The sequence below is a fragment of the Muntiacus reevesi genome, chromosome 10 (genome assembly GCF_963930625.1).
Source record: "Muntiacus reevesi chromosome 10, mMunRee1.1, whole genome shotgun sequence".
NCBI lineage: Eukaryota > Metazoa > Chordata > Mammalia > Artiodactyla > Cervidae > Muntiacus > Muntiacus reevesi.
Window position 1 is genome coordinate 45,894,456 of NC_089258.1, and position 26,670 is coordinate 45,921,125.

The 26,670-nt window shown below is 39.7% G+C and overlaps 1 protein-coding gene across 1 annotated transcript in view; it reads right to left on the bottom strand.

The window, feature by feature from the left end:
* Window positions 1–26,670, bottom strand: part of LOC136176275 (CUB and sushi domain-containing protein 1) — a 1,594,796-nt gene that overhangs the window by 455,910 nt on the left and 1,112,216 nt on the right. Inside the window, exon 10 of the mRNA XM_065946402.1 lies at window positions 8,417–8,520. Coding sequence (XP_065802474.1) covers window positions 8,417–8,520 — 104 coding nt within the window. The remainder of the gene's footprint in view (window positions 1–8,416; window positions 8,521–26,670) is intronic.

Here is a 26,670-nt window from a genome sequence, read left to right on the forward strand (position 1 = left end):
CTCCACCCTCCGAGGATGCAGCTGGTGTCCCTTTTGTGCTGTTGGGCGGACTAGCACCACCTGTGTGGGGGATGGTGAGGGGCCAGCTTTCCCCCACCCCAGGGGCCTGGGCTCCCTTTTCTGAGTAAAGACACAGAGGCAGGAGAACCTGCGAGAGAGACGCAGCCACACCAGTGGCCCGATCCAGGAAGATTCTATCTCTGCAAATCTGAGACTGAGGCTCCCCTCCCCTCCTAGAGACGGGAGATGGGGGTGGAGGGGACAAGATATGAGCTGGAGGAGGGGGCAGCGACTAGTGTGAGCTCCATGGGCACCAGCCAACCACGTGGAGCAGGGCAATGCGCTCGAGCAGGGGTCCTCAGCCTCCGGGGCCTGACGCCTCATGGTCTGGGGTGGAGTTCATGTAATAATGGCAAAATAAAGTGGGCAATAAATCCAATGCACTAGAGTCATCCCCAAAATGTCCCCCATCCTGGTCCATGGAAAACTTGTCTTCCACAAAAACCTGTCCCTGGTACCAAAAAAGTTGGGGGCCGCTGCCTTATAGGCCCTAATAATGAACCCATCACCAGAAACCTAGGCTGCACACGTTGGCCAAGAGCTGCGTGTTAAGTCTAACCAGGGAGACTGCCTGCTGAAATAAGAGGTTTATGTAATTCTTAGCACATCACAACGTGATAGACAAAATAGCCAGGGTCTGCTCATCACATTAAGAGCTGAGAAAACCACAACTCGGATGAAAAAAGACAAACAGCGGTCACCCGAAATGAATCAGGTGTTGAAATTACCTGACAAGGATTTTAAAGCAGCCATTGTGTAAATGCTTCAATCATTTACAAACTCTCTGCAATACAATGAAAAACAGAACATACCAGCAAAGAAAGAGAAGTTATAAAAAGACCCAAATGGAAATTATAGGACTTAAAAATACAGTCGTGAAAAATATAATAATAGACAATAAAATAAAAGTAGCTGGGTAGGCTTATCATAGATGGAATGGAGGCCTGATGACATGAGAACTTGAGAAAGGATGACAGGATCCCCTTCACTAACCCCAGAGGGAAGACAGAGTGGAAGCAAAGCAAACAGAACACCAGCAACCTGTGGACAAAACCCAAAGGCCGAGCGTTTCATCATTCCAATCCCACAAGTAGAGAAGAGAGAGTGGGACTGAAAGAGAATTTAAAGCAATAATTGGTGGAAGCTCCCCAAATCTGGGGAAACACATAACCTACAGTTCTAAGAAACCAAGTGAACCTCAACCTCAAACAGGATAAACTCAAATGAATCCATGTTAAGACACATTTAATTAAACTTTTGAAAACCAAAGATGAAGACCAAAATCTTTTTTTTTTAATTTTTTTTTATTATTTGGAGGCTAATTACTTCACAACATTTCAGTGGGTTTTGTCATACATTGATATGAACCAGCCATAGAGTTACAGAAGACCAAAATCTTGAAAACAGCCAGAGAGAAGGGACCCGTTACTTCCAAACACCTCTGGGTGTGTCAGCAGATTTCCTGTCTAACAACCCTAGAGGCCAGGGTATAGAATTTCAAGGTCACGAGACTGAGGGTCCAGATAGATTCAGTGAACGACAGTCCAGATCTCTTCCTTCTTCCTGTTAGTAAATTCCATGTCCAAAGGCAGTTCTGAGCACCACATTATTTCATTACATTAAGGCAGAGATAATAACTACAGCAATATAGTAATATCTTCTCTTTGCTTCATACTTTTAGCCTTTCTCAAACAATTTCTCACTAGACATTTCATTTTGCACTTGAATGCTTTTGGGTTGCAAATTCAGCACGAGATGGGGAGCCATGCTTGCTGCCCTTGAGGTGCATGTCCCTCGGTTTTTTTTTTCTTTTAATTTTTATTTATTTACCTTTAGCTGTGCTGGGGCCTCATCACAATGGGGGCTACTCTCTAATTGCAGTACAGGCTTCTCACTGCAGTGGTTTCTCTTGCTGTGGAGTGTGGGCTCTCGTGCAGGCTGAGTATCAATAGTGGCAGCTCCTGGGCTCTAGAGTGCAGGCTCAGTACTTGTGGCCCACAGCCTAGCTGCTCCATAGCACGTGGGATCTTCCCGGATCAAGTATGGAACTCATGTCTCCTGTATTGGTAGGCAGACTCTTTACCACTGAGCCACCAGAAATGTCCTCCCCTTGTTGTTTTAAATGCACTTAGCCCTCCCACCCCCAAAGAGAATGATTACACCTTTGAGGTTAATTTCACGCCGGTAATACATGACACACCCTTGAGGTGCTTTTGACTGATGAACCCTGGCAAAGAGATCCTTAGCTCTGTAGGGTAACAGTGCAGTAAGGAGGGCATGCCTTTCCAGCTTCTTAGAGAAAACTGCTGCAGTGAGTCAACGCTAGAGCTGTAGCTGTCAGAACAGCTGGGACAGGACTCGGGCTGGACCCTGAGTCTGGACCCCAAATGAGCTGGGACAGGCTTTGCTCCATCTCCCACAGGCACTACCATTGGACAGTGCTTCCTCAGGGCTGATGGCTTCTCCTCCCCCGCGGGAAGGTTCCCCAGAGACATGGCCCCCAAAGGCCCAGGTCAGCTTGCTCTCCCAGACACCCCAGAACAGGTAAAATCCCAAACCTAAAATACAGGTGTCCAGGGATCCAGCTACCTCCCCACTGATAGGGCTGTTGGAACAGAAAGTAGGTGCCACAGGGCCCCAACTGACTCTCCTCAGGTGGTGTTGAAGGTTGGAAAGTCTCTGAACTTCTCCACCTGCAGACCACTCCCATGCCCACCAAAGCCTACTTTTACCCACCTCTGTGTCCTGCAACATCTGAATTTCAATAACTATTTCTCCAAGAACTCAAGGAAGAAAGATTCCCCATAGGAGACTGAGGAAGGAATACTAGCAATGGATGGAATCCATATGAAGAATAGATCATTTAGGATTTGAGTCTGATCTGCAGTCTTGTACAAACCCATGCTCAAAGTCAACACCATTATGAGAAAGACTGCATGAAGAAAAAGTTTTGATCATGAGGTTCCAGAGTTCTAAGGATCTAAGGAGTGTACTTCTTATCTAATATAGGGTTTTGCCCAGAGAGAATTTAGGTATGTGCTTACTCTTAACATACATTGCTCAGGCTTTTCTCCAAAGCACTGAGATGTGTTGTGATTGACTTCTCTAATAACGTCCAAAGATACATAGGCACACACATCAGTTTTCAGTGTATGCTTTGTCACAGCTGCTGTGAAGTCTTTTGGTAAAAAAGTGAATTTTGCCCCTTCACCCAGCACCTGCAGACAGCAGTGGAGGTAGGTGGTTACAGTCACATGAGAGATGGAGTCACTTCTCAGAACAGAAACCAGTGTAAGAACAGTGGTTGAAGCAGCCATGAGAAACAGCGAACAGCAGAGTGGGAAAGACTAGAAATCCCTCCAGAAAATTGGAGATACCAAGGGAACATTTCATGTGAGGGCATGCACGATAAAGGACAGAGGTGGTAAGGATCTAATAGAAGCAGAAGAGATTAAGAAGAGGTGGCAAGAAAACACAGAAAAATATACAAAAAAGTCTCAATGACCCAGATAACCACAATTGTGTGGTCACTCAGCTAGAGCCAGACATTCTGGGATGTGAAGTCAAGTGGGCCTTAGGAAGTATTACAATCAACAAAGTTAGTGGATGTGATGAAATTATAGCTGAGCTAGTACAAATCCTAAAAGATGGAGTTTTAAAGTGATGCACTCAATATGTCAGCAAATTTGGAAAACTAAGCAGTGGCCACAGCACTGAAAAAGGTCAGTTTTCATTTCAAGCCAAAGAAAGGCAATGCCAAACAATGTTCAAATTACCATATAATTGTGCTCATTTCACATGCTAGCAAGGTAATGCTCAAAATCTTTCAAGCTGGGCGTTAGCAGTACCTGGATTGAGAACTTCCAGATGTGCAAGCTGGATTTAGAAAAGACAGAAGAATGAGAGACCAAATTGCTAACATTTATTGGATCAGAGAAAAAGCTAGGGAGTTCCAGGAAAATACCTACTTCTGCTTCACTGACTAGGCTAAATCTTTGACTGTGTGGATCACAACAAACTGTGGAAAATTCTTGAAGACATGGAAATATCAGACCACCTGACCTGCCTTCTGAGAAACCTGTATGCAGGAGAAGAAGCAATAGTTAGACCAGACATGAAACAACAGACCAGTACAAAATTGGGAATAGAGAACTTCAAGGCTGCATATTGTCACCCTGTTTATTTAACTTACATGCAGAGTACATCATGTGAAATGCTGGGCTGGATGAACCTCAAGCTGGAATCAAGATGGCTGGGAGAAATACCAACAACATCAGATATGCAGATGATACCATTCTATGGCAGAAAGTGAAGAAGAACTAAAGAAACTCTTGATGAGGGTGGAAGAGGTGAATGAAAAAGCTGACTTGAAACTCGATATTCAAAAAACTAATGGCATCTGGTCCAATCACTTCATGGCAAATAGATGGGTGAAAAGTGGAAACAGTGACAGATTTTATTTTCTTAGGCTCCAAAATCACTGCAGACAATGACCTCGGTTATGAAATTAAAAGATGATTGCTCTTTGGAAGGGAAGGTATCTAGGACAAACCTAGATAGGGTATTAAAAAGCAAAGATATCACTTTGCCGACAAAGGCAAAGCTATAGTTTTTCTAATAGCCATGTACACAGGTAAGAACTAGACTGAAAAGAAGGCTGAGCACCCACGAATTGATGCCTTAGAATTGTGATGCTGGAGAAGACTCCTTGGAGTTCTTTGGACTGCAAGGTCAAACCAGTCAACTCTAAAGGAAATCAACCCTAAATCTTCAATGGAAGGACAGATTCTGAAGCTGAAGCTCCAATCCTTTGGCCACCTGATGTGAAGAGGTGACTCACTGGAAAAAGACCTTGAAGCTTGGAAAGATTGAAGGCAGGAGGAAATGGGGCCACAGAGGATGAGATGGTTGGATGGCATCACCAACTCCATGGACGAGTTTGAGCAAGCTCCGGGAGATGGTGAAGGACAGGGAAGCCTGGCTTGCTGTAGGCCATGGGGTTGCAAAGAGTCAGACAGGACTTAGGGACTGAACAACAGCAAAGTATCCTTACTGGTTAAGATGAGCAGTGACCAGTAGTCAGGCAGAGGCAAGGCTGCTTGCTCACAGATTTCCCTGATACTACCCCTCCCCTAGACAGACGGGCACTTACAACCTGTCATCTATGTCCGTAATCCTCAGAACATCCTGAAATGAGTGCCATTTCCCAGGCACCGGCTGCTAGTAACTGCAAAGGCCAGAGGAAAGTCTTAAAGAACCATGTCTCTGGATGCAGTTTTTCTGCAAATTACATTTGAGAAAGTTATCAATAAGTATTGTTGAAGAGGTCTCAAGAGAGATTTGCTTAGTGAATTGATTTGAAGTCTGTCATTCTGTAAAAGTAACCTGAATAAATTCGTCCATCTCTTGGGAAGACTCGGCTATTGAAAGAGTTCCCCTAATATTCAGTTTTTTTCCTTTCAGGCCAAGAAACTTGAGAAAATAAAAAGACATTAACAGAAATTAGGCTTTTGAAAACTATATTTAGGATGAGCGGGTTAGGCTCTCTCACTTTCTGAATTTCTCCTTAAAATTAAGATCTGAATAGAATTCCTCAGCCCCCCTATAAACGGGAATGTATAAAATATTGAGCCCAACATAGTATACATCAGCCACCCATAAAGAAAATGTTCTTAACCCAAATTTTATTTGAAATACGTATCAGGAGATTCAATGATTCAATATACTATCTGGTATATAACCATTTGAGCAACACTGCCATTTCCAATTAGATTTTAAACTCTATGATAGGAGTCTTGTATGTCAGGTCTGACATATTGGCACTCAAAAATATTTCTTGATATATCCCCTAACATTACCAGTTTATCTGAAGACAACAGCTGTGATTCTCCCATTCATTCTTTTTCTGTAATTGTGTATACTGAGAAAATACGTCAGTGGCTTTGCCTTTCTCTACTACAAATGATTAAATGCCCAACTGATCTTTGTTACATTATGTTTCCCAAAGGGCATCTCACTTTGATTCAGTTGACTATTTAGTTTTTCATTTATAGATCTGAGCTATTGGGAGGAGGTTCTAATAACACTTATGTCAATGTAACACATAGCTTGCTATTGCTCTCTTAACAACAAATAGCATTGAAAAAAAATGGGTGCACGGCCACAGATCTTTAATGGTGACCTAAGGGACTTTATATGGCACCACTTGGCCACATTTATATTTTATATTTTGCATTTAGTTGAAAACTTTTCTCATCTGTTTTAATGACACCCCTTCGTAAATTAGACGCTGTGGTAATAATAAAGCTCTCTCGTGTGCAGGTTGTAATTCTCCACTCTCCAGTGTGTTCACAGGCATTATTTCATTTTGCTCCTTACCACAGGCAGGAAACGTTTACTATACATATTTTATAGCCATGAAAACACAGGTACAGAGCGGGTCACAGATGGTTAAGAGCAAAGCTCGGGCCAGAAACTCCATCTCTGGCGCCCTGGCCCCATCGCTATGCACTGACTTGGTGTCCACAAGTGTCTCTACAGACCCATGCCAGGCCGTGTGCCTGCCGTCAACACGGCATACTGCAAATATATAGATGTCCAGGCCTCATCCTGCAGAAATTCACATTTTTATAAATGAATGAAATGTAGGGCTTGAACAAAAAAAAGAATAACTATTTGATAGGAGTGTGAGGAAATAAGGACCTTCATATACTGTGGTGGAAGAAAATCTATATAGTTTTTCCTGAAGGCACATGAAACAGTATGACTATTTGTATAAAGTAGTTTATGGCATAGCTGCTTTGGAAGGGGAAATTATGGGAGGGATGGGGAAATGCCAAAGGTTATCAATGATAAGGAATATAGATATGGTCAGGATCACTAAGTCTGAACACCTGCTGGAGCAGACACCAGGCTTGCGAACTGGGGTAAATCTAAGCCTCGGTTTCATCATTTGTATGATGAAGACAGCATTGACCCCTAACTTATAGGATTAAGGTGAAGGCCAAAGAAGATAATATATATTAGCATAGTGCATGGAACACAAGATGTTCTCAATAAATGCCATGAGATTACTACTGTTATTATTATAATCATCATCACAGGTCACGGGCCAGTAACATGAAACATGATTTTAATTATTATTAGTAGTAGTTATAAAACACGAGATAAAGATATGTACTGACAGGAAAGTACATCCAAGACACAACAAAGGAGAAGAGAATGTCCCCAAAGCCATCTGAGTTCAGGCCCATTAACTTTAAAGGTATGGACAGACATTCAGCTGCAGAACTTTTTTTTTTACAACATGAATTACCTCATAAGAGACTAGTAAATAAAAGAAAAAGTGGGCATTACAGCCACTACTATTCCACTATTGTCATTGTTTCCTAGCTGAAGCTATCAGGGGTAAGCTTTCTCTCAAATAAACAGAAAACCTCAGCCATAAATAAGCAGATTAAGAGAAAAATGGTGAAAATCCTGCAGAATGACTTCCATTCCTGAAAGCAATTTCTGGTTTAGGTGTCTCTGGAGCCCCCGCAGGAAGCTGTCTGTGTAGGTTGCAAACGCAGAGGAAGGGACTGTTGAGACACTTCCTGCTGTGCTGAAGCTACTGAGTCAAGATACCCCCGGGGTCACGCCTTTAATTCTGAAAGAACAAGTCTGCTAAAATCTGACCAGGCTCACCTCGGGGCCGTGCATCTGCAAGAGGCTGAAAGCATCCAGGCTGAAGGGGTGCAAACCCTTCTGTGAGTACAGACCCCTCTGTGAGTGCAGAACCCTCTATGAGTCCAGCTGCAGAGAGGCCAGTGCAAGGACTCCTCTCGTGGTGGACCTGGCCAGGCTGCTTCTGAATCCCCTAGGACTCTGGGTTGTGAGCTCCACAGACATGCAGGGTGTTACCCCCACTATTCTCCCCACCATCTCTGCTACAGTTAGTATGCAACTCTATAGAATGCAAGGCTTTGGAAAGACACATGGCCTCACTGGAGAAAATATTTGTACTTCCCCAAACATGGATAATAAATAGAATAAGTGGAGGGAGATTGATGGGGAGGAGTTGAGTTGAGAAACTTATCACCTGTACTTTCTGCTTTCCAATATATTCTAAATTTTTGCCATATTCTTAATGATTTGAAATAAAAAGAAAAACATTGGCAGAGATATTAATATAACACAATGCTGAATTAATTCTCATGTGAAATCAGATTTGGACACCACTAATGTAGCTACCTGTGGCATCTATTAAACTTCTTTTTGGGAATGGAAAGTCTGACCAGGATCTTCAGTCCACACCGGTGTCTGCACAGACACCTCCCCATCCTGGGAAAGAAAAAACAAGGGAAGATGTACTCACACATATAAGACGGTCCTGGTGTCCCCTACTTTTCCCGCGTCGCCCACGGTTAGGGTGTCATAACCTCTTTCTAGCTCAAACTCCTCAAAGGCAAGCTTGATGACCTGAATCAAACACAAGACAGAATTACTTAGCATAACGGGAACTCTTTGGGACCTTGCATACTGCAAATATCCAGTTGGAGAATTAATTTTGCTCCATAATGTCATTGTTTCAAATGATATCAAGTCATATCAATGTCATATTTCAAATGATATCAAGTTGTTTTTTAAAGTAATGATTATATATATTTGAGAGCCCCCGATTATAGGATTCTATGTAATTCAAAATCGCTATCACTCCAAAGATATTATCAGCTTTAAAAATGAAATCAACCCATATTACATGTTAAGCCTATCAAGTATTTATTCTCATATTTATAGTGTTCAGAATGACCAAAGGTTAAGTCAGTATAAGCAAAATAAATGGAGAGTGCAGTTAATGAGATCTATTTAGAGGATGACTGGAACACCAATAAATAAACATTTTCAGTGTGATGTCCACGGATTTCATGTAATTACTCACATTTACATATGAAAAAGACCTTCTGAGGCTGGAAAGTTGTCCTCTACATTTACCTTCAAAGCCTTGTCTTTTTAAAAATAAAGAACACTTTGGGTGGTCTACATCATCTGGACAAGACCAGCTTGTGTCTGATGCAAATATGTAATATAACACTATGAACTTTTTTCTGTAGAGCACATATCCTTTTCTCCGGATAAAAGTAATGCTTGCTTTGTTGACTGAATTTGTGATTAAGGGGGAAAAGTGTCTGGGGTGTCAAAAAGTTAGACTGGAGCCCTGGGTGACAAGGAGAAATAGATTCATGTTGGAACTATATGATAGATAGATAGATAGATAGATGCAGACACTAGATAATCTGTAACAGATAAAAAGGAAAGGAAGAAGATATCACTGATGAAAGAGAGAGATGGATAGATAGGTAAAACAGATCAGTAAATAGAGATGATGGCAGTAGAAATACATGAAGAGATAGATGGACAGATGATAGAGATGGTAGATAGGTGTAGGTAGGTAGGTAGGCAGGCAGGTAGATAGAGTAACAAATGAGGTATGTAGGTAACTGAAGAGAGTGAGAGAGAATGGCAAATACAGAAGCCATTAACATGGTAAATACACTTTGATGAGATTTACTTAAGAGTAACTCTGAAACTCTGGAATCGTGTACAAAACATCAAATGCCTGTTTATTAAACCTGAAAGAAAGGTCTAAGTGGCAGCAGGGAGGAAGGCAGACTTTGGACAACCATCCAATTTGATGTCGCATTTCTGAGCAGGCTCTTACCAGGTGCTTTCCTCAGCAATGCTAATACGGGATGCATTAATTTTGCTATTTGAAATTCTTACTAAAATTAGTTGTATAGCCATTATAATTTATTTAAAAATCTACTCTTTCAAATTGCAATGTTTGTCTGAATACATTATTTTAGCAATCTAATTTGAAACAGGTGTAGGGATTGATGGCTGTTGTTTATGAAGCCCAGCAACCACGGATGGTTTTACTTCATTTGTTTGTCTTTCCATGGGCTGACTTATAAATGCCCATGGTCTAACAAGATAGAATAAAAGGATTGAAGATTCACACATCCTGGAGGTTCCCATTACCCTTTTTGAGACACTGATTCTGTGTTAACTTGTCTAACAACCTGCAGAGAAGCAAGGATAATCCATTCAAGCCTGAGGGTCACGCTTGGCTGATTTGTAATGTCACAGATGGGGGTCTCACCATATAAATGTGTTTTTATTTTGGGTGTAAAAAGGATCATTTTACAATTCTTTCAAGCCAAAGCAAAGGGTGTCAGAGAGGTTTTCGTAGGGGTTTAGCTTCAACAATCAGCCTCTACTGAGAGTCAAAAGACAGTCTTTATGCCATTAATGTCCCATAAAGAGAGAAGAGGTAGGCCCAACCTTCTGTGAAGAACCTCTAGTTTGTTATAGAATATGGCATTCTATAACTGTATCTGGCAGTAAAACAAATTATACATCTGGAATGAAAGTTGCTGTCATTTCTTAGTCACTGATGAGTGATGTGATTCAGAGAATTCATTTTTGTAAACAAAATTTGTGTGTATTCAAGGAGTATAGCATGAGCATTTGATGTCCACACACATAGTACATGACCGCTACTATAGTCAGGCTAATAAACTTGTCTGTTTACTTAGTCATCACTTGCATGTAAAGTAAAAACACCTTAAATCCATTCTCTTAGCATATGTCCAATGGCCAATACAGTATTACCATCTACAGCCACCATGCCGCCCAGATTTATCCCCACCTCCACATTCCTAGTCACCACGACTCAACTCTGCTTCTGTGAATTTTTTTAGATTTCACATATACATGAGATCATGTAGCTTTTCCTTTCTGTGTAGGGCTTAATAGTCCACTGCATGCATGTACATAGGGTGGTGGTGGTTTAGCGGCTCAGATGAGCCCGATTCTTATGACCCCATGCGCTGTAGCCTGCCAAGCTCTCCTGTCCATGGAGTTTCCAAGGCAAGAATAGTGGAGTGGATTGCCATTTCCTTCTCCAGGAGATCTTGCCAATCCATGGGTTGAATCCATGTCTCCTGCATTGCAGGCAGATTCTCTACTGCTGAGCCACCAGCAGCAGACACATATACACACAGACACACTGCATTTTCTTCACTCACGCATCTGGAGTGAATCTGGAAATTACTAACACAGTAATCTGTATTAGTTACTAACTAGTAACTACTAGTTAGTTACTACTAACTAGTAATCTGGAAATTACTAACACAGACACTCAGGTTGTGTCTGTGTTTTGGCTGTGGTGAATAGGGCTGCCTGATGTCTTAAAGCGTGAAAGATTCAGTGGCATTTAGTTCCAAATGTTTCCTTTAGCTTCTGACACACACACAAGCGTGCACACACATACGAATCACTAGACTTCCTCATCAAAATGTGCCTTTTTATGTGCCTTTGGTTTCAGTGTCCTCTTTAAACTATATTTGGGTCTTTTTTGAATGACATGTTTCTGCCAGAAATTGTGATGATAGGAAGAGATACAGAATAAGAGAATGATTTTACAATTTTTCAAGATGTACAACTGACAGCACAAAATAAGTAAATAAAAAGTCCCTACGTCTTGGAAGAAGCTAACTCATAATCACCTTAATGAATGACTGGAGGGTTGAAATCAACAAGGTAAGGAATGAGGGCTTGAAACTTATAAAGGGGAAGGAGAAAGGAAACTGATAAAAAGAAGGCTGAATAATCTGATCCATTCAATTTCAAATCATTTTTCAGAAGAAAGACTTTTCAAACTGTGAATTTCCTCCAAAAGAACATAACCCTATATCTAGAAATTACTAACGAGCTTGCCAAAAGCAATTTATTTCACATTTTCAAGGAAAATTCATACTTTCTTAGGAACTAAAAATTACAAAATAATTGCTAACAAATTTTAAGTTTTTTAGCCTGAGGTACTGAGGACCAACCATACGAAAATTGAAAAAGCATTAACTAATTATAAAGAGACAGTCTTGTCCAAATGCATGCATCACAGAGCCTGGGTAAATGCACATCAGTGTTTCCCACAGAAAAATGCAAAAAATGTTTCATATCTATAAATTACACATGGTAGTGGTCAACTATATTTAGTATGAAATTACCAAGATTTGGTTCCAACTGAGAAAGAAAAGTACTTTGAAAGAAACAATTTAGGAAAAAAATTTTTTTCTAGGATAGCCTTGCTTTATACTTGACCCCACATACAAGCACTAAATGTCCATTTAAAACTAGAGTTCAATGCACTGTTAATAAAAAGAAGATAATAATATGGTGGTGCTAGTGGTAAAGAATCTGCCTGCAAGTGCAGGAGATGCAAGAGACGTGGGTTTGATCTCTGGTTTGGGAATATCCCCCGCAGCAGGAAGTGGCAACCCATTCCAGTATTCTTGCCAGAGAAATCCCATGGACAGAGGAGACTGGCAGGCTATAGTCCATGGACTGCAAACAGTCAGACATGACTGAGCACATTATTATTATTTAATATGTAGCTGTAATATTATTAACCTGTGCTACCAAGAGTCAAGTTAACCAGGGAACCAGAGGCAGAAAAGAGAAACTCAAAGAGGCAGGACAACCTGCGATTTCTCCATCCGCAGCTGTCTGGTCATATCATCACATCTCAAGAACACAAAGGACATGGCATGCGGATCCCAGAATCTCCCATGTGGTTCTGGCCTCCAGAACTTTGCTGATTTCCAGCCTAAAGGGCAGGCCTTCCCTGATTGCTCAGATGGTAAAGACCGCATCTCCGCCTGCAGTGTAAGAGAGCCGGTTCGATCTCTGGGTCCCCTGGAGTATGTAGGTGGAACTCACTCCAGAATTCTCACCTGGAATTTCGTGGGCAGAGGAGCCATGGCGGTCACAGAGTCGAACATGACTGAAGCAAGCTAGCACAAAAACAAAAACAAAATGCGTCCTGAAGGCCATCCTCTGTCAATTCCCTTCTCTCAGCAGTAACTGAAAATAAATTAAACATTCATTCTCTCTGTGACGCACCTACGGGGACCTTTATCCCTGACATCAGGCCTCCCGAGTATCTGGGTGCTGAGGATTAAAAGCAGGATGCAGCCAGGTGTGTGCATCATGCAGTGATGCAGCAGACACTAGGTTAGCAATAGCTGTGTCATCACCATCTTCATTGGTTTCTTTCACAGGAAACTCCTCACGTCCACCAGGCCAGGCCACATTCTGCCACCAGCTTGAGGGACTGTATTATTTCAAACCTCACAAGTCTTTATATCCAAGGAAAACCCTGGTTCTCTTCATTCTGACTTAGCAATTTCTAATATCAATTTTATCCAGAAAGGAATCCTCTGTCATTTTATTTCCAGACAAATGTTTCCAACTACACACCTCCCTTTTTATTTCAGTAGAATTGTGCTTCTCCTAAGAAACTTGTCTTGGAAAAATACTGAGACACAATACTATGGATTCTCAAGAATTAAAGTCAGATCCACAACATTTCAGAAAAAGAAGTGAATTGGGTGTTGGATGAAGATGACAGGGACTAACATTATAAAGAACACCCTCAAGCAAAAATCATCAAAATGTCAATAAAACTGTCAGAGACAGAGTATACTTACAGTGCAACAAAGACTAACCAGCTTACCTGGGAGACCAAACAAACTCCAAAGCAGTGATGGAGGAACATTAAAATGGTTTACTGAGTAAAATAAGAGAATAAACTAGTGAGATCTCTGCAAGAATTTCATTAATTCCTGAAATGAAGCAACCAGAGAACCAGAAGCATTGTTTGGAAGATTATTGAAATGTATTCCCAGATGGATGAAAGAAGGCAGCATAGTTATTAAACATGAGAGATTGGGAATTTGAGAGTCACAATACAATAACTGCTGTAGAATAAATCAGAGCGCTATTAGATGTGGTAAAATGAAGAATTAACATTTACAGAACATTGAAATCTATCAACCCGGGATATGTGGAAAGCTTAGCTGGAACTCTGAAGGACTAAAAGATGAATGGATTGCACGAGAAACTTACAGATCCAGGGATAAAGGCAGAAGACATGGGAGCTTATGAAAAATTACAGGACTGAAGGGGCAAAATCGACAACTAGAAAAATAATGGAAGGCACATTTTTTATAGCTGGGTAATGTTGAAAACAGATCTAAAAAAATGGTACATTATGGCCCTGCTTAAACAAAATAAAGCAAAATATGAATGTATCATCTGATAGAACTATTCAAGAAATCTGAGAGGTCCATACAGTAACACAGATGAATTTCAAGAAATGCCAAAGTTACTTTTGTTTATTTCTGACAAATAAAACCCTAGAGATGATGGATCAAGATTATGAGTCCCAGATAAAAAGAAAAAAGAATGTTGTTTCTAGCATGTTTATTTAGTGAAGAGGTTATTTTGTATAGGAAGGAAAAGAAAAATATTTTGCAGATTCTGAAATATTTCTGGTATTTTACTAACACACTGCTTACCTCCAACTTGGCTGAAAGATACTTCAAACAACAGAATTCATTTTAAAGAGTTATTTAAATGGTATTTTACTTAACTATGAAAAGAATGAGCCAAAGAATATTTTTTTGAAGTTCTCTGTTGTTTCTTTAATATATTTATTTTAATTTGAGGCTAATTACTTTAAAATACATGAATCAGTCATGGGTGTACATGTGTTCCCCATCCTGATCCCCCCTCCCGCCTCCCTCTCCATCCCATCCCTCTGGGTCTTCCCAGTGCACCAGCCCTGAGCACTTGTCTCATGCATCCAACCTGGGCTGGTGATCTGTTTCACTTATGATAATATACATGTTTCAGTGCTATTCTCTCAAACCATCCCACCATCACCTTCTCCCATAGAGTCCAAAACACTGTTCTATACATCTGTGTCTCTTTTGCTGTCTCGCATACAGGGTTATCGTTACCATTTTGCTAAATTCCATATATAAAGCACATTATATAGGGACTTCCCCAGTGGTCCAGTGGTTAAGAATCTGTCAGCTAATGCAGGAGACACAGGTTTGATGCCTGGTCCAGGAACTAACATCTCATATGCTGCAGGGCAAAAAAGCCTGTTTACCACAACTACTGAGTCCACACACTCTAGAGCCCATGTTCTGCAACAAGAGAAGCCAGTACAGTGAGACGCTCACACACAACTAGGGAGCAGCCCCCGTTGGCCGCAACTAGAGAGAGCCCACACACGGCAACAAAGATCACAAGTCAAGACAGTCAGCGTGTCAAAAAGGGCAATGGGAGCACATGGCCAAAATAAAGCAACTAATTAAGAAAGATAAATGATGTTATATAGAAAGGAAAGGGTTGAGTTGATAAAATTAAAAACATGTACATTTATTTCTACATATTGAGTAACAGGGTTAGACAAAGAATCAGGCAACCTATTTACTTCTGGGATTGAACCCCAGATGTCAGAGGTGGCTTCCCAAGGTGGCTCATTAGTGATACAGTCATTACAATTTATTTAAAAAGTCAACTCTTCAAATGGCAGTGTTGGTCTGAACATACTACTTTAGCAATCTAATTTGAAACAGGTGTAGAAATTGGGAGCTGTTGCAAACCAGTATCAACATTGGTTATGAAGCCCAGCATCCAAGGATGGTTTCATTTAAATGTTTATCTTTCTCATAGGCCAATTTATAAATGACCACTGTCCAACAAGAAAGAAAGAAAGGGGAAAAAAAAAAAAAACAACTAAGAATCACATGACCTGGAGTCATCAGCATTTTTGACACCCTGACTCTGTCTTGGCTTCTGTAACAGCCTGCAGTGAAGTAGTGTGAATCCATTCAGGCCTGAGGGTCACAGCAGCTGGCCAATTTGTAAAAAGGTGGCAAAGAGGCAGCCACCCAACCTCAGGTCAAGCTTGCAGGGAGATGTTGCCACGTGAACATCAGTGGACTAGGTTCTACTGCTATAGTTATCCATCATGGATGCTGGCAACATATGCTTTGGTGGGGCCATTTAAATGTCTCTATATCATCGTCACCTACTTCTGCTTCCTGAACACAAAGGAAGCTTAAGAGAGCCTGGGGTTTACGAAGTAAACAGGAGGTAGAGGGGTCTACACATGTGTTAAGAGAAGAAGTGCAAAACTGGAAAATACTGACACTTTCAATGTATGGGATGAGGGGAATGGACGGCCCTTGTCCTGCTTCAGATCAAGCCCTACAAAGCGATGGTTTACACAGACATTTTACATGGTTCATTCACTCATTTTTAACTCATCTTCAGTTATGCCTATAAATATCTCCTGTTCTGGAAGGAAAACTCTAGAAATATACAAATTTCCATCAAGGAAAAAAATAGGTCAGGTAGAAATAGCTAATGATGAATATGAATTAATGCTTCAAACTATGACTTTTAAGAGTGATCTATTATTTGATCCCAAATTTGTACCTTGATATACAAGACAGGATTTCCCCTCCTTTAGGTCCTCTATGTCTAACTGTTCTCTCTTCACTCCTGGACTGTACATAGTTAGCCTCTTACTGGACTTGAGTCCTGGCCATGGCTGCCCCTCCTACAGGGATCCAATTTGAGTATTTTTTCTCAAGGGACTTTTTTGACCCTGTGAATACCATCCTAACACTGTTAGCATTTGCAGTCATGCTTATTACCTAGTATCTTCACCCCAAAGTCTCTTCACATTATCTGAGTTTTCTTTTTTAATCTATCAATCATCATCTATGTATCTACCTATGTATCTGTCTATCTATGTATCTCTGTATCCTATGTATCTATGTATCCATCTATCATCTATCTGCTCATTTTCTGTCTTTCCAATTAGAGTGCAAAATCTAAGAAAACAGGAGTCATTTTGCTTTTCTTAACTACTGGGTTCAGCACTGTTTGTGTATAAATATTTGCTGAATCAATGCACTTATCTTTCCCAGGTATACCTTTTAACCTAAAAAACCTGGGACTATCACACATATACAGGGTTTAACTTTAGACTCTAAAGCTAGTCAAAGGTTGATAGCCTCACGTTAGCATAAACCAAAATAGCTCTAAAGTTGTACAAAGCAAAATCAAGTTGATGCCCTTCAGAATAAGGGGAAAAAATTATACTCACAAATATCTGCAACATTCCAGCATGCCTGAGTATTCTAGAAATTTTTCTTTTTTTATATGGCATTATTCATTAAGGGTAAGAATGGTTTATTTTATGGGCATGCTCACACTCACCTATTCCATCCCTAAGAACTGCTAGCTAGTAAACTACTTATTCATGAATTAGATTTTATTCATTAAATTCATAATGAATGAATTTAATGGTGGTTCAACTTCTCAGTTTTACCAACAACAACAACAAAAATAAAAGAATGGTTCTTGTCATGTCAGTTTTTTCAATTAGTAGAATAAAGACTCCTTTTGATTTTGATACTGGAAGATTCTTTCCACCAATTTATTCTACAGCAAAACTTGGGCAGCACTTTGTTCTAGCTACCAAACATGCAGAGAAAATCTACTACATTTCAAGTCTACGTAAACATCCCACACCTGTACATATTTATTTCAGAAAATATTTTGAACAATGCTCACACATTGTTTGGCCTACAGCTGCCCATACAAAAACGCACTAATTAAGAAACAAAAAAGCTTATTTCTGTGGTCATTGACGAACGGTAAGTTCATTGGGGCTCTTCCAAAGTATGCTTTCTGGGGATTGTAAATGGTGTAGGAAGAGGCCCACGGCTGGTCAGCAGAGGTCCTGAACCTCCTCTGGCTTAGAATTTTGGTTTTGCAATTTACTAGCTGTATGATTTGCATAAGTAAATTCAATTACGTATGCTTCCCTTTCCTTATCTAAGTGACATGCAGAATAATATCACTTATAGGATTACTGTAGGGAAGAAAGAAATGAACATGCATAGAACACCTAAAATAGTATGTGATAGACACTATACACTTGATAAATTTCAGTTAGTTCTAACTCAAATATGTGCCTTGGCCTTGGGCTGCGCTTTATCAACAGTCTGGTAACTGTTCACTCTCCTTTCATTCAAATTATCCATCATATACAACCTTAACAGTCCATTATAGTTTTACCCTTTAAACAAATTTGAACATAACTGTTCTTTTCTTGAAAATGTGCACTACCTCTCTCCAGTATCCATGAAGTTTAAATTATCTTGTAGCATGTTTCTCAGAACACAATTCATAGACCACGTACATCAATAACTTCTGTGTGATTATTAATTAGTGATATTATTAAAAATGCAGATTCTTAGAACCCAGAAACACTGATGTAGCAGGAATTCTGGTGTAAAAATATACCAAAATGCTGCATGGCTATCAATGGATTATGGACCAATGATTGATTCTCTTTTTTTCTACTTTTTTGCACTCTTCCAATTTTCCTAAATGAATATATGTGTGTGTGTGTATGTATGTATATATATATATATATATATATATATATATTCCTTTTAAATAAAAGAAAATCATATAAAATGTAATTATTTAATTCAGCCAGCAGCTGAGGATAGTTGCAAATTCTGGAGCTTAAAATGTGGAGCTGTACATTAGCAACATGTAGAAAATGGCTCTTTAATTTTAGACATTTCAAATGCTATTGGATTGTAGATAGAAGATACACAAGTGTATATGATTTTTTTTTTCTGACAGCATGTAGAAACAATATTGTCTTTGTTAAATGGCATCAGTAGATTCAAGTAAGAACACTGAAAAGTGACTGAAAGGTAAGGATTAATTTCCATCAAGTAAAATGCACTCTTCCATGTAAGAGTCAATTAGAAGGCAATAGTACAACATTTCAAAACAGCTCAGAATTTGGAGTTAATGTAGGATATGAAAAATGAAAGGAAGAAACAAAAGAAACAAAGGAGAAAGAACTAACCATGCCCCATAGAGTAATTTAAATAAGTTGTTGCAGTCTTTCTCAAACTCCACCGAGGACTATGGGACTGAGCACTTCACTGCGTGTTCTGTTTGCTGGAATTGATTATTAGAGGAGACTAGACACCATGCACATTCTGGATAAGTCAACCTGATAAATGCCATTTAGATCTCCAGTTCTGCTAGTGACAATACAACTGTAGTACTTACAAGGAATCCATAAAACACTTAAAAGAAGCGTTAGTGAATTTCCTCATACTTTTCCTTTATTTTGTTCCAAACTCAGAATATGACATTTTTAAATTGGAAGATAAACTATCTCCTTTTAAGCTATTTGCAAGCTAACCTTCGATTTTACTGCAACATTTAAAAAATCCTTTACAAACCAAAATTAGAGAATTTTACTTTTGTGCTTTACTGTCCCCTGTGCAAATATTTGGGTAACCTAAAATTAAGAATAAAAGCATGTATGTTTAACAAGATGAGCATTCCTTAATTTTAAACACAATGATTAATTATCTCTGATTGGCAAAATTATCAACATTTTATTTTTCTCTGCATATGGAAGTTATGTTTTATCAGTAATGGGTTTTCCTAAAAAATATCTGTCTCATCTCATTCAAAGACAGATTGTCCTGCTTGCTATTTTTATGTATTTGCTGGAAAGAATGAGAGTTGGATGCTTATGATCTCCTCTAGTAGATATGTTTCCTTATTCAACCTCTTCAGAAATACTCCCAAATCTCCTGAACTTTCTTCAGATCTTGAGTATCCTTATTTCTGGCAGAGGAGCTGATCATCAAGGACAGACAAAGTTGTGCAATCTTTTTTTTTTCTTTTTTATTTCCACTTAAATATTCTCTGTAGCTTTAATCTCCATGCATTTGCTTTTGTCTCTAAAACTGGCTATGACCCACTTGCTTTACCTTCTTTTTTTTTCCAGTTGTGAAAGGACATTGCTTTTTTTTGGTTGTTGGTGTTTATTTATTTATTTATTACTAGTTGGAGGCTAATTTATTATTTTTATTAGTTGGAGGCTAATTACTTTACAATATTGTAGTGGTTTTTGCCATACATTGACATGAATTAGCCATGGAGTTACATGTGTTCCCCATCCCGATCCCCCCTCCCACCTCCCTCCCCACCCCATCCCTCTGGGTCTTCCCAATGCACCAGCCCTGAGCACTTGTCTCATGCATCCAACCTGGGCTGGTGATCTGTTTCACCCTTGATAATAGACATGTTTCGATGCTATTCTCTCAGAACATCCCACCCTCGCCTTCTCCCACAGAATCCAAAAGTCTGTTCTGTACATCTGTGTCTCTTTTTCTGTTTTGCATATAGGGTTATCATTACCATCTTTCTAAATTCCATATATATACGTTAGCATACTGTATTGGTCTTTATCTTTCTGGCTTACTTCACTCTGTATAATGGGCTCCAGTTTCATCCATCTCTTTAGAACTGATTCAAATGAATTAAAAAAATCATACATCATGACCAAGTGGGTTTTATCCCAGGAATGCAAGGATTCTTTAATATCCACAAATCAATGTAGTACACCACATTAACAAATTGAAAGATAAAAACCATATGATTATCTCAATAGATGCAGAAAAAGCCTTTGACAAAATTCAACATCCATGTATGATTAAAACTCTCCAGAAAGCAGGAATAGAAGGAACGTACCTCGACATAATAAAAGCTATATATGACAAACCCACAGCAAACATTACCCTCAATGGTGAAAAATGGCTTTACTTTCAAACATGGTTAAATCCACCCAGAGTATGAGGGGTTAATACTTAGGGTGTGAAGAAAGTTCAGAATACTTAAGATACCTTCTGTGACCATTTCATAGCTAGAGGATGAGCAAGACACACAAGCATTTGAAAGCAACAGTCAGAGAATGCAAATCAGAACCAAAATCATTCACCTACAGGTAAGCATGACTTATAACTTCCTTCCAAGAAGTATAGGCATTTCTTGAACACTTCCTATGCAAGTTATCTTTAATCATTTTATTTTTTAGTTTCCCAGTTATTCTCTGCTTGGACAACAGCAAAGGACCTCATCACCCCTTGTTCATGTAACACACCACTGACATGTAACCCAGAATGGCACAATTCTACTTTGATATTTACATGTTAAAGTTAGGCAGAGCTAAAAGAATGACCAAAAGATCTCTAATCTTCACAAGTTCCTCATCTGTGAAGCGTAGGAGTTTTAACAAAGAAGAAATGTGGAAACATAAGACAAATAGCACAGAGTAGGTGCTCAGTAAGTAATAACTCTGTTCCATGTGTTTCTATTCTAAGTCTTGCAAGTATGTGTATGTGCTCAGTCATGTCTGACTCTTTGTGACCCCATGGACTAGAGTATAGAATTGTCCTAAATTATGGTGACGTCTTATCCTAAGAGGGCTTCCCAGATGGCTCAGTGGTAAAGAATCCACCTGCCAATGCAGGAGACACAGGAGACACGGCTTTGATCCTTGGGTCGGGAAGATCCCCTGGAGAATGCGCGCCAAGTCACTTCAGTCATGTCTGACCTTTTTTGACCCTATAGATTGTAGCCAGCTAGGCTCCTCTGTCCATGGTGATTCTCCAGGCAAGGATACTGAAGTGAGTTGCTATGCCCTCCTCCAGGGGATTTTCCCAACCCAGGGATCGAACCTGCATATATTATGCCTCCTTCATTGGCAGGCAGGTTCTTTCCTACTAGTGCCACCTGGAAAGCCCCAGGAGGAGGAAAGGGCAACCACTCCAGTATTCTTGTCTTGGAAAACCCACGAACAGAGGAGCCTGGTGGGTTATAGACCATGGGTGTCACAAAGAGGTAGACATGATTTAGCAACAGGGCATGCATGCTTATCCTGAGAAGAGCTTATCTTCCTATAAATAAGACCACATCTTAATTATATTTATAATATATTAATGCTGCTAGCAGAATTTTTATAAGTTTTTACAATATCCATCTAATTTACTGAAAAATAAAATCTATAGTCCTGTGAAAGTACATTGAAAGAGGAAAACGTTGAAAGGATAGAAGAAAACAGTCTTAAATTTCAAAGTTTTTCATTGAGTTTATTGTCACAAAAATAGCAGAAAGGGAAGCTGAGCAACTCTATTCTAATATTTTAATGATATTTTATTATATCCTTCAAAGTCATGTGACTAGTCTTCAGAGACTGTTATCCATGACCTTGATAATGATAGGAAAGTAGGAACTCTTCCTGAAAAGTGGCAAACACAAACAACATTTGAAGCTTAGATACGCAGGGTTAGTTAAATTTCTGTGTTGCATAAGAACCCAAGCTATATGGTTCAGATAAGTGTGTAGGTAGATATAAAAATTATCTTTATTTTGCTTAGCATCTGGATTGAATTGAAGGCATAGGTGCCCTAGTTAGTTCTTGAGTGGTGAAATGAATCTCACACACACACACACACACGCACACACAACTATTAGCAATACAGTACATGAGTGGCGATCTCTTCTCTCAAGTAAATAATGACATTAATGCTTCCAGATATTCAAAATAACTTAATAGTGTTTTCTGTTTTAACTTCTTAAGTTAGGAGACAACTTAGAAGACTGTCTTCTAAGAAATAAATTACATGCCTTAGAGAGGACAAAACCCCACTCAAGTACTCTTGCCTGGAGAATCCCAGGGATGGGGGAGCCTGGTGGGCTGCCGTCTATGGGGCCACACAAAGTCGGACACGACTGAAGCGACTTAGCAGCAGCAGTAGCAGAGATGACAAAGTTGCAGGCATCTAAATGTATTGTGTGTTCTCCGTATTTGTAGTCAGGGGTGTTGCATATTTGAAAATGCCACATCTATCCAACTCAGTGTCTTCACTCATAACCCTTATGCCATAAGGAGACCACAGTGTGGTGACATTTCTACAAGAAACTCTGCAATAACTGTGGTACCATCCTCAAGAGAAAGACATGCAAGAAGGCAAAGTGGTTGTTGGAGGAGGTCTTAGAAACAGCTGAGAAAAGAAGAGAAGTGAAAGGCAAAGGAGAAAGGGAAAGATATAGTTATCTGAATGCAGACTTCCAGAAAACAGCAAGGGGAGATAAGAAAGCCGTCTTAAGTGAACAATGCAAAGAAATAGAGGAAAACAATAGAATTGGAAAGATCAGAGATCTCTTCAAGAAATTGGAGATACCAAGGGAACACTTCATGCAAAGATGGGCAAAATAATGAATGGTATGTCAAGGCCCTAACAGAAGATACTAAGAAGCAGAAGATATTAAGAAGAAGTGGCAAGAACACACAGAAGAACTCTACAATAAAGGTCCTAATGACCCAGAGAACCACTACAGTGTGGTCACTCACCTAGAGTCAGACATCCTGGGGTATGATGTCGAGTGGGCCTTAGGCAGCATCACTAGGAACAAAGCTAGTGGAGGTGATGGAATTCCAGCTGAGTTATTTCAAATCCTAAAAGATGATGCTGTGAAAGTGCTGAACTCAATATGCCAGCAGATTTGGAAAACTCAGCAATGGCCACAGGCCTGGAAAAGGTCAATTTTCATTCCAATCACAAAGAAAGGCAAAGCCAAAGAATATTCAGACTACCCTATAATTGCACTGCTTTCACATGCTAGCAAGGTAATGTTCAAAATCCTTCAAACTAGGCTTCAGCAGTACATGATTGAGAGCTTCCAGATATATAAGCTGTATTTACAAAAGGCAAAGAAACTAGAGATCAAACTGTCAACATCCATTTAATCACAGAAAAAGCAAGGGAATTCCTGAAAACATCTACTTCTGCTTCCTTGACTATTCTAAAACCTTTGACTGTGTGGATCACGACAAACTGTGGAAAATTCTTAGAGACAAGAATATCTTACCTGTCTTCTGAGAAACCTGTATGCAGGATGAGAAGCAAAAGTTAGAAATGGACATGGAACAACAGACTGGTTCAAATTGGGAAAGGAGTATGTTAAGTCTGTATATTGTCACCCTGCATATTTAACTGACATGCAGAGTACACCATGAGAAATGCTGGGCTGGATGAATCACAAGCTGTAATCAAGATTACCAGGAGAAATATCAGCAACCTCAGATATCCAGATGATGCTACTCTAATGGCAGAAAGTGAAGAGGAAATAAAGAGCCTTTTGATGAGGAGAGAGAGTGGAAAAGTTCCCTTAAAAATCAACATTCAGAAAACTAAGATCATGGCATCTGGTTCCATCACATCATGGGAAATAGATGGGGGAAAAGTGGAAACAGTGACAGATTTTACTTTCTTGGGCTCTAAAATTACTGTGGATGGTGGCTGCAGCCATGAGATTAAAAGGTGTTTGCTCCTTGGAAAAAAAGGTATATCAAACGTAGACAGCGTATTAAAAAGCATACAGGTTTCTCAAAGACATCACTTTGCTGACAAAAGTTGTTATTGTTCAGTCACTAAGTCATGTCCAACTCTTTGTGACCCTGTGGACTACAGCACACCAGGCTTCCCTGTTCCTCACTATCTCCTTGAGTTTGCCCAAACTCTTGTCTATCGAGTCAGTGATGCCATCCTACCATCTCAATGAACAACAAACAACACCAATTATTTTTGCTTTACCCAAATTACTCTATTCTGTTGTAACATTTCATTCTGACTCAGAGTACAGGATGTAGAATTTTGGAAGAAAAGTTTTTATTACAAATCTACATGCTTCCAACCTCATTATAGAACTTAAGCCTCAGAGAGAGTAAGCCCCTTATAGTCCAGATTGCCCAGTTGTGGAAGGGAGCTCAGAAAGGCAGTGTAGTACCCAAAACACACAGACACATAGGCACATTCAAAGCATGCGATTTCTAAGGTGGAAACCAAATCACCCGTGTTTAGAGACTTCTCAAGGTATGCTATTAGTTTGCTTAACTTTGACAACTTCATTTTTATTTCAATACTGTTATACTTAATAAACAGTAAGTATTTACTGTCTAACAATGGGAACTGCATTCAATATCTTGTAATAACCTATAATATAAAGAAACCTGAAGCTGTATACCTGAATCTAACACAATGTTATATCTTAACTATAGTTAAATAAAAATTATTGTGTTTATAAACCATTTTTGATAGAGTTAAAAAAAAAAAAGAGTAAGCTCAGTATTGTTTAATGCAAAAAGTTCCTAAAATTATATGGCTGTGTACTCACTGCATGCCCCAGGGAAACAACATGGTGTAAATATCAGCCATGCTTTTATTTCTAATCCAACCTATGAATGTTTCTGCTTGGCTCACGCTCTGCAGACTGTTAGAAGCTAACTAGAAAGAATACCTCTTTCTTTTTTGCTTTCTAACAAAACTTTACTTATAGATACTGACGTCTGATTTTCATATAGTGTCTGTGTATCATGCAAGAGTCTCTTTTTCATTTACTTACTGTAAGGACCTTAGTCTTGTTAGAGCGGTCAGTATAGTAACCTCCCAAACACCTCCTTTCCCATTCATGCACAGCCTCTCCCATTATTAACATCTCCACCAGATGGTATGTTTATCGTGACTGGTGAACATACACGGAAATGTCATCATCACGAAGAGTCACAGTTTAAGTTTCCCTCTTGGTCTTGCACAGCCTATGGGTTTGGACAAACATATAGTGACATATATTCACCACGATGGTATCATACAGAGTAGTGTCACTGCCCCTAAAATCCTCTGTGCTTCACCTGTTCATGCCTCCCTCCCCCAACCCCTGATGATCACTCATTTTTATATTGTCTCTATACTACTTTCCCTGAAAGTCATATAGTTAGAATCATACAGTATATATAGCCTTTTCAGATCGGTTTTGTAAACTTAGTATCATGCACTTAACTTTCCTTTGTGTCTTCTCATGGTTTAATGTCTCATTTCTTTTTTTCTCCCTTTTTGCTCATTTCTTTTCAGTGCTGAGTATTTCATTGTCTGGATGAACCACCATTTACTTATCCATCACCCACAGAAGGGCATCTTGGTTGCTTCCAATTTTGGCAACAATGAATACAGCTGCTTTAAACATTTGTGTGCAGGTTTGTGTGTGGACATAAATTCCCAACTCCTTTTGGTGAATACCAATAAGTATTCCTGGATTGTACAGAAAGGGTATGGAGTATAATATTCGGTTTTATAAGAAACTTCCCAACTCTCTTTCAGAAGGGCTGTGTGGTTTTGCAGTCCCGCCAGCAGTGAATGAGAATTCCGTTGCTCTACATCCTCGTCAGCGTTTGGTAAGGTTAGGATTCTGGATTTGGGCCATTCCACTAGGTGTGCTGTAGCGTCTCATTGCGAGTGAGCATCTCATTTTAAGCCCCAGTTCACTGCATTATGTATGTATACATCACAAGCTATTCACAGCGAGTCTTGGGTCCTGAAGCATTAACAGTAGGGTTTTCTGGTCTGTCTGGGACTGTGCCAGTCAGAAACCACCCGGAATCTGACCTTCTTTGGGCGAGATGGTATTGCTGTGTGCTGAGAGCCTGAAAAGCACTTGGGCTAGGAACTCTCAGAGCAGCAGGCCAGGTGAGAGGGAATCAGCATTTTCAGCAAGAAGGGCAGCATTTCAAAAGCAATCTGGGAAGCTGAGTAAGGATCATGATTCCACAGTGGGTTTATTTATTTATTTTTTTTTTTCATTTATTTTTATTAGTTGGAGGCTAATTACTTTACAATATTGTAGTGGGTTTTGCTACAGTGGGTTTAATTTCAAGGTAATCATGGTGATATCTCAGGCCCTGAGTTCACAAAAATCTGCAAGCCGAGCTATATAACTGACAGCAGGACGTAGCAGGCCATCCGCTATGATAAGAAG